This window comes from Fusarium graminearum, chromosome 3 (genome assembly GCF_000240135.3).
Source record: "Fusarium graminearum PH-1 chromosome 3, whole genome shotgun sequence".
NCBI classification, from domain to species: domain Eukaryota; kingdom Fungi; phylum Ascomycota; class Sordariomycetes; order Hypocreales; family Nectriaceae; genus Fusarium; species Fusarium graminearum.
Window position 1 is genome coordinate 7,388,228 of NC_026476.1, and position 18,371 is coordinate 7,406,598.

Consider the following 18,371-nt stretch of genomic DNA (forward strand, 5'->3'; position numbering starts at 1 on the left):
GTCTCGCTACCAAATCCAATCCTAGCTTACACCTCGTACCCGGGGTACGGAATAGGCTTAGTGGAATCTCATGCAGATCTGCAAGGGCAAGGGTCATGTCCCCATCACCTTTACGAGACTAAGAAGAATCCAGTAAGCAAGGCGTAGACTAGGAGAATAGCCTCCGACGTCAGGGTCACATCTGTTCATCTGACAGGACCTCGCTAGCAATGAGATTGCCGGCAATAGGGTTCGGCAGGTCACAAAAAATTCATCAAAATTGTCGTAGACACGTTCCAAGTGCGGTTGTGCCAGAGATAGTTATTGACAAACACTAAACTTATACCAGTAATCTATCCTTCAAATTCTTTGAGACTAATTTTAATTTTGATCAGTCCCCTTGGGTCGGTTTGGCCCAACTTTCTGAGACCGGCGTTCTGGAAAGAGACATTAAGACAAGTCCGGGCTTCATCCCAACATGCGTCAGTCCATATGTATCGTCCTTCTGCGGGAATATCACCACTTTCCGTGCGACCAAGTTCTTCAAGGTCCATGAGACGTCTTCGGGCCAGTAAACTCGCCCTGGTCTCCCATCCGCCCATCTGCGAGACCATCTTCTCAAAGAGGTCCAGGGCGTCTAATCGCGTAGACGAGTTTCTACATTTCTGTGAAACAAAGTTCAGGACTGGGAGCACATATATATCCAGTACCGTCTCGATTCTTGTCGCAGGCTGGGATTCGTCAGCCATGGAGTGCATCATGACCATTATGTCGCTAAAGGTGCTGTCGTGATTGTCGTATTCTGTCTCGGTTGAGTCAAAGCAACAGCTCAACAAGATATGAACAACCTTTTGCCCTACGTGGAAGATCTTGAGGGTTCTTTTGACCACAAAGTTTGCCTCTCTGTCGGACCTCTGCACAATTGCACGTTCCCATTGCTTCAATTCCCTCAAAAATGTATTCCGGTAGTTCGCCAATGTTGTTAGCTGGGCCGGCTCAAGGCTGGGAGCCTCTTGCATTGTCTTTACAACAAATATGACAGCTCTAGTGATGAAACTGTTCCATGCTGCTCCGAACTGTACGAAATCTGCCATGAGTGAAGGAACCTGACTACGTGTAGCCTTTGCTGAGAATCTCGACCAGCAGTCCTTCTGCAATGGATAGAAGCGTGAGTTTAGGCTCAAGAAAACCTGTAGTCTCGGAAGAATACGCTCGGCCTGATCCAGCCCCTCATCATTGGACGGCGCTGTGTACATTGGCTGCGGTTGTTGCTGGAATCCAGCACTCACTTCACTCAGTAAATGATCACCCTTTTGCTTGAGTAGCTCATTGCTACTTGTCAGCATTCGATCAGCGGCTGCCGTATTGCCATGCATGAGTTCAAAGAGGAAAAGTAAAAACATGTTGATGAGTATGTTGCGGCGAGAAACTGTGGCAAAGTTGTTTCTCATTCGGGCTTGTAAGGCTGAAATGGCTTTGGAGTGATAACGGAGAGCAATGCGATACGTCTCATCATGGGACGCCCTGGAGCGACCGGAGGATGGTATCAGGCTAGTGTATGGCTTTGGGCCAAGGCGATACAGAGACTGCATGAGCGCTCCTATACTGAGAACAGAAGACCGTACACATTCGTCGCTCATGGCCTCTCGTGGTATGACCCTGTTCCAGAAGAGGGTACATGGGGTATAGGCGAAGTCATGGGCCATTTGATGGCGAAACAAGTCAAAGTATGGTGCTTCATGGGCTGTTAGGCTGGTCGCCCTAGGTTGAATAAGAAGGAGGTTTGACTCGGTATGGCTTAACGCATCGTCCTTGGGTAGAAGGATCTTTTGCTGGGACGCAGTGAGATGAAGCTTGGTACTGGACTGCCAATATTGACACGATCGATTGGCCTTGAGGCATTTCGTACACGTCGGTTTTGTTTCGTCACATTTCACGCGCATTCTCTTACACTGCCCCAAACTGTTAGTAAGGTTTTCCAGATGACAAAAAACGGCAACATGAGGATCGGCTCCTTCGGGAAGTGATGAGAGAGTCATGGCTACTTACCGCAACACAGCCATTGCGGCTTTTGGGTGCACTGATACGCTTCGGCGCAGTAGACAATGAGTTGGTAAGCAAATGAGGTGGAATCATTTTACAGAAACAGAACAGGTCTAGATTTGATTTGGCGACAGGGGATGGCGTCAAAGACAATACAACCCAGGGAAAAGATGGTTCGGAGATTTGGCTCAGCCTTACTTGCTGCAGGACTAGGACCTTGGGAAATGGTGTAGAAAAAAGTTGAAAGAAAGTTGAGAAGCAAAGAGGGTAGGTAGTCTATCTGATCTACATAAGCGGCGTCCATAAAATAAAGCATTCTGATTTGTTGATGAATACGATTACTGCTTCGGGTTTAACCACTGCAGATCGTCGGGCTCGCCCGTACCAATCATGTCGATTGTCATTGTAGGGCTAATCGATCAAGTATCAACGGGATCGATATAAATTTATCCAGCTCCAAGAAGCACAAGTACTCAATGACTTCCGAATACTACTAGTGGTTGTACTGTATCTCCTCTAGACCAAGAAATAATATTCAGAATGAGACCAATCATCCCACTCCATGTCCAAGGTTCCGACTTGACGCGGACATCAACATCAACAAGATCGCGGATCCTCCCTGTCCCACCCAAAAACAAAAAGGCGGCGCGCCGTTGGGAGCGGCAAGGGAAGCCCAAATCAAGATCTGGTTGTGGTACTTGTAAAATTCGGAGGGTGAAATGCGATGGTGAGAGAAGACACTAATGTACCTACGTCTGGGGGTTGGACCACTAACACATGCGACAACAGAGGCTAAACCAAAATGTAGCCGATGTACCAAGGGCAAGTTTGACTGCGACGGGTACATCGATTATACTGCAGAAGACAGCCTAGGCTCAGATGGCGCTGTCAGCAGTATGAGTAGCCCCGAGACCAGGGGCGCATCCACATCCACATCTCCTGGAACCTCGACAGACACCTCGACAACATCTTTGTCTCGTCCATACGATGGGTATAGCACTAGTCGACTCCATGTATTGGACCACAACGGATTGTACTATCAACAATTTCAATGGCATGCGAACCAGAGTCATGGTATATTTTACTACTCCAATACTTTTACAAGCATTGTTCTCCACGAGTCCCTGCAAGATGAATGCATGCGTAACGCTATTCTTGCCATCGGAGCGTTTCTTTATGCCGGGTTTCTCTTGAGCCAATCCAGCGTTGACGACTCTACGACTGATATGCATCGGCAAGCCTCCCTGCAGTTCTACAATGCTGCTCTTACAACGTTTCGCAGTCGTATGCAAAGTTCACAAACAGACTCATATACATGGATACTCCACATGACCCTATTACTCACGATTTTTGAGTTGCTTCACGGTGACTTTGATGCCGCCGACGGACTATGGGGTTGCGCTCTGCAAGTATTGGATCCGTGGTTACAGATCTCGTACAGTGTCTCGGTCGCCGACTCGGACATGCTGAATCGCTCGTGCGGGGAGACAACTGGAGAGTTGAGACCTCTATTTGCCATGACAGGCGTGCAAACTTGCGTTGTGTTAATTAGACATAACAACCCGTTCAACTATGAAGAGAATGACGACTCAGAGTTATTTCAGTTGCTGGAGTTTTTGCAAACAAACATGCATCAGGATTGCACTGTAGATGTCGGGGAGCTCAATCCTCTCCAGACGTGGCGTACCACCGACGATCCCTTGCTGTGGTGTGTTGTTGGCTAGCCTAGACGGCTGGGGGCGGGACTTGGAGATCACATAAGGACAGGATAATTAATATAACTGAACATTGATAAATATTGATACTTGGTGTTTCTAATACCACTTGTGCTGGTAACCAATTGGATAGTTCTGTCATGGTTTTGCGATGCTCGTTATACACTTGGATCATGCCACACGTAGCTTCTGATCCCTGTAGCTACCATGCAAATCTTAGTATGTAAGTTGCGCTATACCTTGAGAAGTGATCGTGTCTGGTATCCAATCAGGATTGACCATAAGATGGATCGAGTCATAGGGCAGTGCGCCCACTCGGTTGTTGAAACTTGCTTGACTCAACTTTCATCTTACCTAACGCCACGTCCTATGCCCAATGACTAGACTAGTCCAGCGGAACCGTCATTCCAAACCGTGCATCTTTCCGATGAGTAGAATTACTTTTCTTGAAAGCGAATGATTCATTTTTAAGAACCAGAGTGATCCTGGCAATAAGGCTGGGATAACAAGCTATCTGTTACTAGAGGCCTAGTAGATTGTCAATGACAGGGATCATTTGCTTTTCCAGCCAGTCAAGTCACTCAGCTCGTATACGCATCTACTCCGACTGTTTTAGAGCCTTACCTTACCCCTGGCCTGATGGAGCGATCTGAGACCATTAACTCAGCGATGAGCCACACTTGTTGTCGGCGACTGAATGCCCCATGTATCGGGACAACAAGAAATGAGGCCGTCGGCTTTGGGGCAGGCCAGGAATAATAAGCTGAGTATCCTGGCATCAAACTAATAAGCTCGTCGAGCCGAATTCTTTCTTTCCACATTTGCCGATTGTTCCTTTGTTTTGCTCTTGGATATTTTGCTCATTTCCAAGTCATGGTTTCAACGCGCATTTTGGTAGGGTCTGTACTCTACTGGCTAGCTTGGCTTGAAGCTGTCAACAGTCAAAGCATAGCGGCCTTTTATACCGATCAAGCCACCCAGATCGGAGCTCAGGACGCAAACACAGGCAACATTATTTATAGCTTCTGCAACAGCGTTGGCACACCGGTATTTCCAGTCGATGACCCAAATGTACTCTCAACCAAGAGAACCCCAAGGAATGGAACCGCTTTAACCATGGCTGGCTGGTTCGACACACACAAGATCACAGTATGTACCGAGATATATCGAGATGGGGGGCTCGTGGATGAGCTAATGTATCAGGCATCTATCTTTTACCAGTCCGATAACGGCGACATTGTCAATGGTTACTACGAATGCGATCCCTCGAGTGGAAAACTTATACGTAAAGGCGAATATGCCATCTCCGAGATAGCAGCGCTTGCTTCTGTCCACAAATTCACTGGACTTAGAGTGGAGCTTCTGGGTAATACGCTCGGATATCGCCTCTTCTATCATGACGAAAAGAAAGTGGTCAGAACCTTATCTTATACTCCCGACACGAACTGGGTCGATGCAGGTGTTGTCTCGCCAGACCCTGTGGTTGGCATGGGGCTTGGATCACATCATAGAGGAAAAGGAAACGTTACAGTGACCTTTCCTCAAGGATCAGACAACCTGATGGTAGCTCAGAACTGGAATGATGGTTTGTACCATCTCGGTACGTACCCTGATAACGCTTGGTGATAATCAGAAGTAATGGTTAACGCGGAACAGAGAGCCTACCACAACCGTTGAATGGGACATTCACAAACGACACTCAGGCCTCTGAAATCGACACCGACACATCAACCCCTGAGTTTACATTATCGTCTTGGGACGCAGAAAGTGTTTCAATCGCCACTTCAGTTGATAGCGCCCGTGCCAGACATATCTTTTACATCGGGACCGACAAAAAGCTATATGAGCTTCGTGAAGAAGGCGTTGAATGGAATTTGGCTGCCAATGAGTCGGAAAAGGCCTGGCCGACCGCGGACACGTCCAGTGCGCCTTTGGCTGTGTCTTACCAACAGAGCCAGGGCGAAACCTGGATATACTATCTGGTCAATGGCAGCATTATAGAAGCCCACAGAGATGGTTCCGGCTACTGGGATGATGCTAAGACTTTGCCAACACAATCGGCAAACGCTACTGATGGTGGCGTATCGGCAGGAGATGATGACTCCAAAAGTAACGATGAGAAAGCGGATGCGAGTGTAACTCATGGCCTGACTGCTGGTGCAAAGGCAGGTATTGGTGTTGGTGCTGGCGTCGGCGCTCTCTTGGTCGCTGGTTTGATCTGGTTCCTGTTTAGGCGCCGTGGCAAGTCCGCTCCTATTGATGGCAACCCACTGAAGAAAGGAGCAGACGTCGAGCCAGAAAGAGGTTTGGAAGACAACAAGTTTCGAGTTTCTGAGATGGCTGCTGAAAGCCAACCTCTGTCGCCTGGTTATGCTCCTCCGCCACAGTATAAACCACAGACGATGGACAACCATATTCAACCGGTAGAATTGGCTAGCCCTACTATGATTTACGAGATGCCTGGCAATGGTGGCTCAGCGGGAGTCAAGATGTGATGGCTGGAAGTTCATGAATGATATCGGGTCAGCGCAGAATAATGGGTAACATTGATGGATTATATTGTTTTGGCATTCGATACGTGGTTGAGTCATAAGGAGATTATGAGGGCCTTGGTTTGTTTTTCCCTATTTAAATGTATTGCATAAGTAAAGAAATAGATATTCATGCTAGCTTGTAACTTGGCGACAGGTGTTATAGAGATATATCAATCACACGCCGAATAAAGATATCCTCATCAAGCTCCTATCTCTACCAGTATCTGCCGTTACTCATAGCGCCTGCCTCCTCGACGAGTACATTTTATTGTTGTAAAAGCAAACTGTTCTCGTTTCCCGTACGGTATCGATTGATACGAGCGAGGAGGTTTTACTGGCTCTGGCAACTTCTAATGGCTTGATTGCCCTGAAGAAGATGCGTGGCTTTTCTCGCCCCGAGGGATGAGTGACCCCTTTACGTCCTCAAATGATGGCAATATATCCGTACCATTCCTTTATCGTAGGCGCAGCTATTCTATAAATAATAGTCGTGATTCTCTACGGGAAGCATTCCATCATCTCAGCAAATCCCACTCCGTCCAACTCTTAACTCTCATATTTCTTGCTTGGATACGCTTGCTCTTGTACCTCTTCTTTGAAAGATTTCATCGACCGCGCCGAATGGCCAAGACATGAAAAACAACGTCGACAGCGGCTCTGCTGTAATTCGTCAAGTCTCGGCTGAAATTACCACGATTTCAATCCCTTTTGTTCAGTTTGGTGTACTCAAAACTGGTGGACGCACCACAATCGGTATGTATAGGTCGAAGCAAATAGGCATGAGTATTGACATATTTAGTTCGACTCAGATCTGGGGCTCTGGTGGTTATATCTCCTGTATCATTGACCGAGTTTTGTCACAAAGTGATTGCATCGCTCGGCGGCAACGTAACGTATATTGTTGCCCCCAACCTAGAGCATTACCTTCACATCGGGTCTTGGAAGGCTGGGTTCCCTGATTCTCGTCTGATCGTTCCGCAAGGTCTCCCTGAGAAGTGGCGTACAAAGCCAACTTTAGGGGAACTGCACTTCGATGTTGTCGTAGCTGGCTCTGAAAGTATTTCCGCAGAATTCGATCAAGAGTTTTCTATCGAATATATCGGGGCTATGGCTTCTCATGAGATTGTTTTACTACACAAGCCAACGTCAACTCTAATAGAAGCAGACCTACTCTTCAATATACCAGCTACGGAACAGTTCTCCAAGACAAGTATTTCGGCTATGTCTGGCTTTTTGAACAGTTTGATTGCTACTCGGGTATTCTCAACGGGACTTTCTTCGATATGGCAGAAAAGATTGGGATGGCACGTACTGGGTGCAAGTGACCGATCCGGGTTCGGGGACTCGGTACGGCATATCTACGAGTGGGATTTTGACCGATGTATTCCTTGCCACGGTGATGTGATAGAAACCGGTGCAAAAGAAGTCTTCGAAGAAATATTTGACTGGTATCTCTTTGGGAAGAATTGAGTTAGTCTAGGATGTCTGCAGGGAGAGAGCTCTTCTGTGGCAGTTTGTTCTATGTTTGTTATGTACTTAGTAATTTAAGCTGGACCTAGTGTTTTGACTGCTGGGGGCATAAGTGACATAATTATTAGGGCAACTTAGGTTACTTAGACTATGCTTCTTAGACCACTTATTTTTATGGCCTAAAACTTAGGAGACCAACTTTTCTGCTACTCACTAGCCATCCTCAGTCTCAAGATGAACTCAACTGATTGAAGCGTGGAAATTTCTGGACTAGAGTGCGTCTAAGACATGGCTGACTATTGATCCTTGATTTGTCAGGTTCTGCCAATCAGGATTCCCAGCTCGTATCTTCGCGTCAGACGTGAACTAGACAAATGCGGCTCATGGGGTATCATTTTCTACCAATAGCGACAGACTACTCGTATTTACCTTGACAATTCAGTATAAATGCGCTGCTTCACTATATGCACGAGCTTATAAAGCGACTTTATCGGATTTCAGATGCAGCCGTATCGGGTAGCTGTTGGTTGAACTGGTGGCTGTCAGCTTACGGTATGCTGTCTTCAATTGATGCAACAGATACGAGGGAGCAATGCGTACTAGCCCACGGGGCATTTCTTACTAACTTAAGCATACTTTGCATAAGTGTTTCGGCCGAATTACGTCCGTTCAATAACCAGATCTTGGTAAGCGACTGCAATGGCTTATCATCGATGAATGCAGAAACTCAATGGATTATACATCAACATTAATATAAAAGACACGCTTCGATTATACTACATCTCATATTAATACACATCCTGACCCAAGTTTACAACATAAGTCGCCTGCCAGTTCTCTTTCAAAATGAGCCTTCCAACTTTGAAAAAATACCACAAAAAGTCCTATGCGGCTATCGACCCATCCAGCCCCTCTCTCAGAAAGACGGGCAAGACTGTCGTTGTTACCGGAGGTAACAGTGGAATCGGCTATGCCATCGCCCGCGGATTCACCTCAGCTGGTGCTGCCCGTGTCATCATTCTTGGGCGACGTCCCGATGTCGTCAACGAAGCAGCCGCTAAACTTCAACGTGAGAACGATGAGTTAAAGTGGCAGTCTCATGTCGAAGGGAGGGTCTGCGATATAGCCGACCTCGACTCCACTGAAGCGCTGTGGAGTTCACTCCAGTCCGACGGCATTTTCGTGGATATCCTTGTGCTCAATGCCGCTGCATATGGAGCAATCGAACCAATTCTGACTGGAGGTCTGTCTAAAGTCTGGGGAGACTTCGAATCGAACGTTCGAAGCACCCTGGATATGACTGAACGCTTCTATAAGCAGAAGTTGGACACAAAAGCCAAGGTACTTACCACTACACAGAGCCACTTGGATGACGCTGACCACAATTCTACTCAGTTTCTTGTCAACATCTCAACCGTGGCAGGGTATATGTGGACGACAATGGGGCCTGAGCGTCCTACATATGGCTTGACCAAGAATGCAAGCACGCTTCTGTTGCAGCAGATTGCCAAGGATACCAACCCTACCGATATGCAGGTTGTAAGCTTCCACCCCGGTGGTATTCTTACCGAATCGTCCAAAGCACTCGGCGGCGATGCTATTAAAGATCTTGTTTTTGATGATGGTAAGGAATGACTCGCTTAAGCACTGACATGTTTGTTGGACTGACACAAGCCTACTGTAGAGAACCTTCCTGGCCATTTTGCTGTCTGGGCTGCTACCCCCGAGGCCCGTTTCCTCCATGGGAGATTCGTGTGGGCCAATTGGGATGTTGAGGAGCTTCGAGATGGACCTGTTCGCGAGCAGATTGACCAAGATGAGCACTTCCTCAAGGTTGGAGTGGAAGGCCTCTCGGAAAAGATGGGCGGTATGATTATGTCGTAGTTACTCTATTAGCGATTTATAGATTAGACTGCAAGTTTCAATGATTGATAGACGCATGCAATAGAGTTGATTGTGAATACTATACATCCGAACTTCCGGTAGCTCTAGTACCGTTGAAGACAATCTTGCGAAGCGAGAAGACCCACCATGATAATTAAAGTGCTCTCCACATGTTCAAAACCCTTTCTAGTAACCTGGACCTAGAAGAACCGAAAAGATGGCAAAATTCAGATCCAGACACTAGGCCCGAGGATCCTGGAGTTCGGAACAATGTTGGAATAGGTCAAAATGGCCCATGACCCGACCAGTGGATTCGACTTGAAACAACGTACCGGGCCAGTAATGCCAACGCATGAGCATCGAGCCATGCTTTACTTCTGAGTGGGACGCAGAGCCACATTGTACAGCAGCAAAATGAGGGAGAGGATTTGCAGGGTCCATCTATGGAGGATGTTACGAAGAGAGACGGCGATTCCGAACAGAATATTATATCGTAGAGAGCGCTCGAGCATTTCTCTTTACTTTTCTGTCTTTTCTTCAGTGCAGTAGTGGATATTGCAGCACTGTATCAAGCATGACCGCCTCTGCCTTTGTTGGCTCGCCGCCTGCAACTGAGGATGATCTTCACATTGTGAAAGGCGTACTGCGCATGTACGGCCTGGAAAACTTCAATGCGAGCCTGGGACTCTCATTCTCTATTCAAAGGCCAGAAAACCCACCAATCGAAAAAAAAGTACCTGAGATCCTCACGGGCATGATCATTGTCATTCTGGCGATTGTTCTACCAACAGCAGCGAGGGTTATCATTCGATTGAGAGGAGCAAGAACACGGTTTGGAGCTGATGACTGGGCTATTATTTGCGCTGCCGTAAGTTCAAGTCCTAACATGGGGTGTAGTGAAGCTAATTGGTGATAGTCTGTGGCAGTCGTCTATCCAATTCTCTGCATATTGATGCTCTTCCAGACAGGCGCTGGTCGACATACCTATGAAAGCACCTACGAAGAGTATAATCTTTACATGTACTACCTGACAGTATGCAAGATTATCTTTTATGTGGCCGTCGGCCTCATCAAAGTATCCATCACTTTGTTTGTTCGTCGCCTCGCCGACAGAGCCTCAAGGAAATGGAAGATATTTTCAGAAGTTTTCCTGGGTACTGTCATCTGCTACATTCTTCTCGCCCTCTTCTGTAAGTAACTACTTCCGTAGAAATGGTGATGGCCGATACTGACTCATTGCAGGGACTGTTTTCTCATGCAGACCTCTCGGGACCATGTGGAACAAGCGTTATGCTGGATCCCTGAAAGAAGCGCCCGTCTGTGTGGATAGCGTGTTCCAGAACAGATTCTTAAGCAGTATGCATGTTGCACAGGTAAGCTATTTCGCCGCGAGGTTTACGACAAGCTAATGCTGACATTGTTTCAGAGTATAGTGCTTTTACTCGCACCAATCATCATCTTGTGGTATGTCAAGATCAACAAAGCCAAGAAAGCCCGTCTATTTTTTATCTGGCTTGTCGGAGGCACAACAGTCCTAGGCGGTCTACTCCAACAAACAATGATCACAATTACCAACGACTCTTGCTGGCAATACACGTCCGCGATGCGATGGACGGTCATGGATCTCACATTCGGCACGCTCGCCGCCTCATTACCAGTGCTGGACGCGGCTATCATGGGTACGTGGAGCTCCATCAAGAGCAAGATTGGCACGACAAGGTCGCATTCACGAACTCGAACACTGGGATGGACGGATTTGGAAAATGGGACAAGGAATACCACTACAATCAAGTCGGTGCGAAGGCCCTCGTTGTCGGAGTCGGAGTCGATGGAGAATATCCGAGGCGGGGACAAGGGTATGGAAATGGGGATCCTCCGGACGGATGAAGTGGAACTAACGTACGATGAGGAGACTAGACGGAGGAGTCTTCATGCGATATAGGGGAGGTTCCTAACATTCATCAACTAGATGCGTCCCTTTTGTATATATCATCTTTGTTTTCAAAATCCAACCACGCAGCGATAAGAAGTACATATTAACATCATTCTTTGTCTCCAACGAACATATTAGAGTTCAGAAGTTTAGCAGTTACTCACGGCTCGTCCCACCTTGGCAGCCTTGTAATTAGATCATGGATCTCACAGTGGTCCGAGAGTTCGCCACCCAACTCCGCTCAAAATCTGCATTGATCCATCGCTCGTTTCATATCCAATCGCGCAAGATCCAATCTCTCGACATCGTAAATAAGGCAGAAGCCCCTGAACCTTACAAAGCGAGCTGTCAGTTGTGGGCGTGGTAATTTCTCCATTCCCTGGGTTCCGACCTATGTAGCATCAGCGTATCCGAAAGGTTCGGCACTAGGAGCATGAGAGACGAAATAATTAGGTCAATTTATGCTGTTTAGACTAGGCTTCTTAGACTGCTTATTATTGTACCTAACTAAGACTTAAAGCTAGGGACGGAGCAACCTTTAAACGCCTGAAGTCCCCATGTCCAAACTCAACGGTAAACGGCTTCCGGAGATTTGTTAAAGAATTGAGTCCACCTTCAACCCATTTCAGCTAGTGAGTTAGTACAGTCATGCGAAAATTCATTTGAAAGGATACGATGAGATTTCCTAGCTTGTTTTCTTGTCAAACCTTCATCAACAGTCAAACAACACCCAAGGCTAAAATGTCAGTGGTTCATATGAGTAGTGGTCTTCCTGTTTACTTCCTTTGGTATTCTTCCATTTTCTGTTGCTATTTCCGACTGTCAGCCAAGCCTCTCCTTTCCGGGATTCTACCCTTCTCCACGGTAAAATCTAGATGGCACCCACTGTGCCTAAACCCGGCCACGGAGATGAACGCTCCTCGGGGAACAGGCCTGGTCATTAGTATAAACGCGTGAATCCCCATAGAGTTTCTTTCATTTTGCGCATCGAGAAAACCTTGTTTCCCACGATCCCTAAGTTCTTTCAGTCACTCCTTCTGACACAAGTCCCACTCTTTTCACAAATAATTAATTATTCATCATGGTTCGCTTTCTCGCCAGCTTGACGGCTTTCCTCGGCTACAAGGGTTCGCCTACGCCCGATGTCCAGGACTGCACGGGCACTAATGCCATCAGCATGAGGTGTGCCTCTGCCGAGGTCCCTTATATGCGAGATTTCTTCTACGTCGGTGGTCGCTCCGTCAAAGCTGCTTCTGGTAACATCACGGTTGATCAGGTTTACGTGGAGAAACTCACACCAGCTGGAGGAATCACTCAAAAGAACCCTCTTGTTTTCTTTCACGGCGGTGGTCTTTCCGGAAGCACATGGCTCAACACGCCTGATGGTCGCGAGGGCTGGGCCAGCTATTTCATTAAGAAGGGTTATGCTGTGTACTTGGTCGATAACAACTCCATTGGACGCAGCTCCGAGAATGATATCGCGGGCTATCCTATGGCCTCTGGATCGGCTACTGAGACTGTTATGAAGTTTTTTACGTCGCCTGAGAACTACGAAACTTATCCTCAGGCCAAGCTTCACACACAATGGCCTGGCACAGGAGCTGATGGTGATCCCGTTTATGATCAATTCAAGAAATCTCTGATCCCGCTCACTACCAACTTTGTCGGCCAGGAGAATGCTCTTCGCGCCGCTGGCTGTGAGATGCTCTCTCTACTAGGCCAGAAGGCTTTCCTTGTCTCTCATTCGCTGGGAAGCAGAAACCCTCTTCTTCTGTCGAACGACTGCCCCGATTACATCGCTGGTAGCATCAACCTTGAAGCTGCTACCTCGCCTTTCTGGTCCTACGCAGAGGGCCTTGGCGGTTTCGCAGCATCGCCTTGGGGACTGACCAACACACCGGTCACTTATGACCCTCCTGTCAAGGACCCATCTGGTAAGTCAGCTCACCGCACTTTACCTTCTTATCTAACCACAGGTCTACAGAATTGAAGCACGAATCGGTTGGAAACGAAACGCTGGCTCATCGTAACTGCTACCTTCAAGTTGAACCTGCGCGCAAGCTTCCTCAGATCAACAAGGTTCCCTACCTCCTTCTGACTGGCGAAGCTTCTGTCCATGTCACATATGATCACTGCGCGGTTGACTTCCTCAAGCAAGCAGGTGGCAAGCCTGAATGGATCAAGCTGGCTGATTGGGGTATCAAGGGCAACGGTCACTTTTTGCACGTTGAGAAGAATAATCTCCAAATTGCTGCCATTGCAGATGCTTGGATTCGGGGTCGGCTTGTTAAGTCCAAATTGGGTGTTTAAAAATGATAGCCACTTCGTAGTGTATCGAATTTATGTGTATGTACTGGTGTTTTAACCTCGACCAGCATCCTCCCTTTCTTTCTTCATCTTCTGCACGATTTTCTCATGGTCGCGCTGGATGATCGCCAGCAGGTCGTTAATCGACATGGCATCAATTTCTAGAGAAATTAGTTAGTACCTAGATCTCTTGGTTTCAAAAGCTGCGCAAGGAAGGAGAGAGTGTGCAGCTCTGATAGGTACTTACCGGCCCAGAGGCCACAACGGCAGGAATTTTCTTCTCTTCCTCAAAAGGAAGGAACTCGGCAGCAGGAACCAACTCATCTTCCTCTACAGGAAGGGCAAAAATAGCGACAGGGACTTGCTCCCCGTTTGGGGCCGTGACTGTCAAGACGGGCCTTTTAACACGCGCCATTGTGATTTGAATAGATGAGGGGGGGAAAACAACAGAGGCAACGGGAAGAAGTGATTTTACCGCATGGACGGGGCATTTTTTTGCAGTGACGTACGTGATTCAGGCAGTCCTTGATCACGCGCTCCTTCCTTCCATAAAATTTGGAAAGAACAGATGATGCCTGGGCTGGTGCCTACCGGAAGGTGAATTTAGGAGCATTCCCAAAAGGGAAGAAACGACCATCCGTGGATAACGAAGAGCTCAGCTCTCGATAAGATATCCACTGTAGCAGCAGGTAACGGAGGACCTGAGTCAATTCAAGATCCAGTCGATAATGACCCAAAGCCTGCAGATCTCTTCTGTTGCCGGAAGTGTTTATTACAAAGTAATCAACATGGAGTCGCTCCAAGTCATTAGATTCATAGCTACAATAGGCAAAAAATTAAATCTTTGATGAGACTGGGACTCGAACCCAGGAGGATTGCTCCACCAGGAAATTGGTGTTAAGGTTAACCTTAACCTGGCGCCATAACCAACTCGGCCATCTCACCCAAGCTAGTGCTGTTGGAGGAGACTCTCAAATTGAGCACTGAGTAGCCGCTAGCTTTGTCTCCTCGAGCTGCGAGATGAAAACAACCTCATCCTAAAATTGTGATACAAAAATGAAGCATCGCGCGTTGTGCTTTCATAAATAATCCACCAAGAGGCTGGCATGACTTCAGGACGGATTTAGTGCTGACTGGTGCATAGCACCCTGTATTTGCAGCCTCTCGATTCGTCTGTTGCTGCCTGAAATCCAGGGTCCACTCAATAAGACAACAACAAGAGTTGGAGTACCTACCTACAGCCTCAACCACCCTTCTTATATCATCTCAACTCGCCCAATATCAACACCCATACTACTCACTCAAAATGGAAAAAGTGCCTAGCGAAGTCTTAGACTTGATAATCAGCGAACTGGTTGATGGTTGGACCGTTGATGACCTCTGCCGAGCTCGCCTTGTCTGCCGCAGTTGGAATCAACACGCCATAAAACATCTCTTTGGCACAGTCACACTTTACAACAGAAACAAGACGATAGAAAATGATTTCCAGTCGTGGAACCACTTGATGAGCTTACAGGTTGTTAAAGACAACGCGCACCGTGTCATCATTGAAACTTGCCCTCCTAGCCTACGCAAAGGCCACCTCAGATGGGACCTGTGGGAAGAAGAAGGTCGATGGCCTGAGTTCACGTCTGCCATTGACAGAATAATCGACCTTGATCACTTGAAGGCGATTGAAGTGCGGTTCTCTTCTTACTGTCGCGGATTTGATGAGTCTGCTGCTGCTTATTACAGAGGCAACGACGACCGAGAGATGAGAAGTGCTCGTGCGGCTGCGTTAAAGACTATCTACAAGGCAGTTAAACAGAGGGAGGAACGAAGCCTTCAAGATGGGACTGAAATAACACCGATCCGAGAGCTGAACTTGGACAACCTCCAGAACACTCATCCGCCAGAGGAACTGGTGAATGGCCTTTTCAAGGATGTCGAGCGTTTGCATATCCGGATTCTAGATGAACAAAATGAAGGGGAAGACCTTGGTGATTTCGAACTTGCAGAGAGATTCGACTTTGACCACATTCTCGAACACGAAATACTGGTGCCTGTCATGAATCAACTGGTGGAACTTAATCTCTCTTCTCATTACGAATGGGGTTTGTTGCCAGCACGATTTAATGGCAATGACCTCAAGTTTCCGAACCTCAAAACACTAAGGTTAGGGAACTTTGTCATCGGCTACTTCGATCAACTCGAATGGATTTTTGACCAAAAGTCCCTGACATGTCTTCGACTACACGAATGTCAGATAGTCACCCATTTCCACTTTCTAGAATCCACAGTACGAGAGTGGGAGATAGACACCAGCGACTGGGAGCAATTTGATGGTGGACCGTGGTTCATTGACCATCCCTGTACCGACAGCGAATTTTGGACCTTTGACTTGAAGTGGAATAACGTATTCTACCAGATTCGCAAGTCTCTGCCGAAACTGACCGAGTTTGGCGTGACTTGGGGTTATAGCTACGACTGGTTTTCTGATATGCATTGCGCACCTCCTAGCGACGTTATGACATCACGCTATACGACTTTTGACATGTCAGCCATGCCTTGGCCTTTTACGGCAGAGTTTGGAGAAGGATTTCGAAATGATGAAGATGGTCAGGAGAGTTCTTTGGAGTTTCATGATCGTACTTATGGGGAGGATGCTCGGGCATTGAATGATTTGCTCCAGGCGACGTTCGAGAGACGACGGCAACCGAGATACGTCTAGTCTTTGGACAATGATGAGTATTTTACTTTTGAAGAATTTACATCTGAAGGTAGTCACGGAAACATCTTAATAGTCCTCATTCCAAACAAGAGAGAGCCCTCAATAATGACCTCACTCATCCCAAACAGTAGCAACAACATCTCCTGTAAGCTTAATCTGTGCCAACTTTCCACCTTCCGCCTCGGTGACAATCTTGCCTGTCTGGACATCACGCTTCCAAATGACAACAGTTTGGTTAACCTGGTGACCAACAGCAATCTTGTCACCAGCTTTGTTGAAGGAGAACTGACGTGGAAGCCAGCCTCCTGATGGAGCTGCCTGCACTGGCTCAAGAGTACCGTCATCTTTGATCAAGAACGTGGTAAGGGTGTCTGAAGGACCAGAGCGCGCTTCGATGGAAGTGGCGAATGACTTTTCGCGGTTCGAGACTGTCACGAATCGTTCATCGGGCTATACACGGTCAATATTTACTCGACAATCGCTGCTGGGCACAACTTACACTCATGGCAATCTCGCTAATGGGAGCCGTGTTGGGAGGGAATTTGGCATTCAGAGATGTAATCTCGAAAACCTTTGTGAAGGAAAGACCCATACGGGTGTACGTGACACGGTAAGAGTACACCTTTTGGTCAAGTTCACCATTGAAGATGAAAAAAGTTTCACCGCTCTTCATGACCTTGAAAAACCCGTGTCGGGGTCCGGAACCAGCGGGAGCTTTGAGAGCGCCTACTTCAGCGATGGGAGCAAGCTTGTCCTTGTCAAAGGACCAGACGCGGCAAACATCACCACCAAGATCAGGCGTGATGACATACTTTCCAGTTGGGTCGATAATGACGTGGTGGAGATGGGCTGCCTCTTGTCGTGATGGGATGGGGCCTATCTTGTCGATCTTTGACGAGACTTGTTGGAGTTGCTCAGTTCCTGGGAGAGCGCCTTGTTCACCAACAGCGAATACTGCTGCGGTACCTGAATCGCTTCTATTTGTTAGTCTTTGACACTCCAACATTCCACAATTACTTACTAGGCTGCACTAAAATAGCCGCGCTTTCCCTTGTTTCCAGTAATGATCTCGCCAGCCACCCCGCCCGAAGGTGCCTTGACCCTTGCAACGGTCTTCAAAGCACCATTGTTTCCAATCGTGAACGAGTTCAGCGAGCCAGTCTGACCGCCACGGTCAAGGCAGTAAAGCACATTGTTCTTCTTGTCCAATGTCAACCAAGATGGGCCAGGTTGACAATCGCGTGAAACTGAAGAGACAGCAAGATTGTAGCCGTTTTGCGCCTCGGTCAACTTCAGCGTGCTGAGGTTACCGCCATAATCCGCGACGAAAAGGTTAGCGGCATTGGCCAACGCGGCAGAACCGAGAACTACTCCCAATGTCTTGGAGTGCATTGTAACGACTGTTTCTCTTGAATGAAGAAGAGTTGAAGAGAAAGGAGACTTCCAAGGGGAGGTTATTCGACCGCTACTTAAACTAAATCATGATCACCCATGTCCAGGTTTAATTATGCGGGCGTTTCATTGACAAGATGGGCCCCGGAAAGGTAAAAACATATCCTCCAATCATCTGGGGAAATCGGTAGTCTACGTCCCGCGTTCCTATTCGGATTAATCTTTTTCTATTTGAAACACTCTATTGTCCAAATTAAACGTTATCCGTGCTGATCTTTTCCGACCCCAGCTTTTCCGCGGAAGGTTATAATTTAGCCTAAGCTGCAGTGGGCATTAACGGGGGAGGTATATATGAAGATGTTGGACTCTGGAGATTGGAAATCGATTGAAATATGATATAAGGA

General features: G+C 47.4%; 9 protein-coding genes and 1 non-coding gene across 10 annotated transcripts; 7 read left to right on the forward strand and 3 right to left on the reverse strand.

Moving 5' to 3' along the window:
* Positions 1-332: 332 nt before the first annotated feature.
* FGSG_11356 (uncharacterized protein) lies at positions 333-2,042 on the reverse strand (the record flags this gene model as incomplete). Its single annotated transcript, XM_011327581.1, has 2 exons — positions 333-1,941; positions 2,029-2,042. 2 exons carry the CDS (start codon positions 2,040-2,042, stop codon positions 333-335), a joined length of 1,623 nt encoding a protein of 540 aa, XP_011325883.1.
* A 520-nt stretch (positions 2,043-2,562) lies between these two features.
* Positions 2,563-3,746, forward strand: FGSG_11355 (uncharacterized protein; the record flags this gene model as incomplete). Its single annotated transcript, XM_011327582.1, has 2 exons — positions 2,563-2,749; positions 2,812-3,746. The coding sequence occupies 2 exons, from the start codon at positions 2,563-2,565 to the stop codon at positions 3,744-3,746; spliced, it is 1,122 nt and encodes a 373-aa protein (XP_011325884.1).
* Positions 3,747-4,853: 1,107 nt separating this feature from the next.
* Positions 4,854-6,232, forward strand: FGSG_11354 (uncharacterized protein; the record flags this gene model as incomplete). Its single annotated transcript, XM_011327583.1, has 2 exons — positions 4,854-5,337; positions 5,394-6,232. 2 exons carry the CDS (start codon positions 4,854-4,856, stop codon positions 6,230-6,232), a joined length of 1,323 nt encoding a protein of 440 aa, XP_011325885.1.
* A 671-nt stretch (positions 6,233-6,903) lies between these two features.
* On the forward strand, positions 6,904-7,741 carry FGSG_11353 (uncharacterized protein; the record flags this gene model as incomplete). Its single annotated transcript, XM_011327584.1, has 2 exons — positions 6,904-7,024; positions 7,071-7,741. The coding sequence occupies 2 exons, from the start codon at positions 6,904-6,906 to the stop codon at positions 7,739-7,741; spliced, it is 792 nt and encodes a 263-aa protein (XP_011325886.1).
* An 846-nt stretch (positions 7,742-8,587) lies between these two features.
* Positions 8,588-9,625, forward strand: FGSG_11352 (uncharacterized protein; the record flags this gene model as incomplete). The annotated part of the gene is made up of 2 exons (XM_011327585.1): positions 8,588-9,365; positions 9,426-9,625. 2 exons carry the CDS (start codon positions 8,588-8,590, stop codon positions 9,623-9,625), a joined length of 978 nt encoding a protein of 325 aa, XP_011325887.1.
* A 574-nt stretch (positions 9,626-10,199) lies between these two features.
* Positions 10,200-11,567, forward strand: FGSG_11351 (uncharacterized protein; the record flags this gene model as incomplete). Its single annotated transcript, XM_011327586.1, has 4 exons — positions 10,200-10,493; positions 10,542-10,815; positions 10,868-10,945; positions 11,059-11,567. The coding sequence occupies 4 exons, from the start codon at positions 10,200-10,202 to the stop codon at positions 11,565-11,567; spliced, it is 1,155 nt and encodes a 384-aa protein (XP_011325888.1).
* A 1,072-nt stretch (positions 11,568-12,639) lies between these two features.
* FGSG_11350 (uncharacterized protein) lies at positions 12,640-13,868 on the forward strand (the record flags this gene model as incomplete). The annotated part of the gene is made up of 2 exons (XM_011327587.1): positions 12,640-13,492; positions 13,543-13,868. The coding sequence occupies 2 exons, from the start codon at positions 12,640-12,642 to the stop codon at positions 13,866-13,868; spliced, it is 1,179 nt and encodes a 392-aa protein (XP_011325889.1).
* An 842-nt stretch (positions 13,869-14,710) lies between these two features.
* On the reverse strand, positions 14,711-14,810 carry FGSG_20799. The gene has a single exon. It is a non-coding gene; the product is annotated as a tRNA-Leu (tRNA).
* Positions 14,811-15,171: 361 nt separating this feature from the next.
* FGSG_11349 (uncharacterized protein) lies at positions 15,172-16,575 on the forward strand (the record flags this gene model as incomplete). Its single annotated transcript, XM_011327588.1, has 1 exon — positions 15,172-16,575. One exon carries the CDS (start codon positions 15,172-15,174, stop codon positions 16,573-16,575), a length of 1,404 nt encoding a protein of 467 aa, XP_011325890.1.
* Positions 16,576-16,686: 111 nt separating this feature from the next.
* FGSG_11348 (uncharacterized protein) lies at positions 16,687-17,967 on the reverse strand (the record flags this gene model as incomplete). Its single annotated transcript, XM_011327589.1, has 3 exons — positions 16,687-17,025; positions 17,075-17,549; positions 17,597-17,967. 3 exons carry the CDS (start codon positions 17,965-17,967, stop codon positions 16,687-16,689), a joined length of 1,185 nt encoding a protein of 394 aa, XP_011325891.1.
* Between the last annotated feature and the right edge of the window lie 404 nt (positions 17,968-18,371).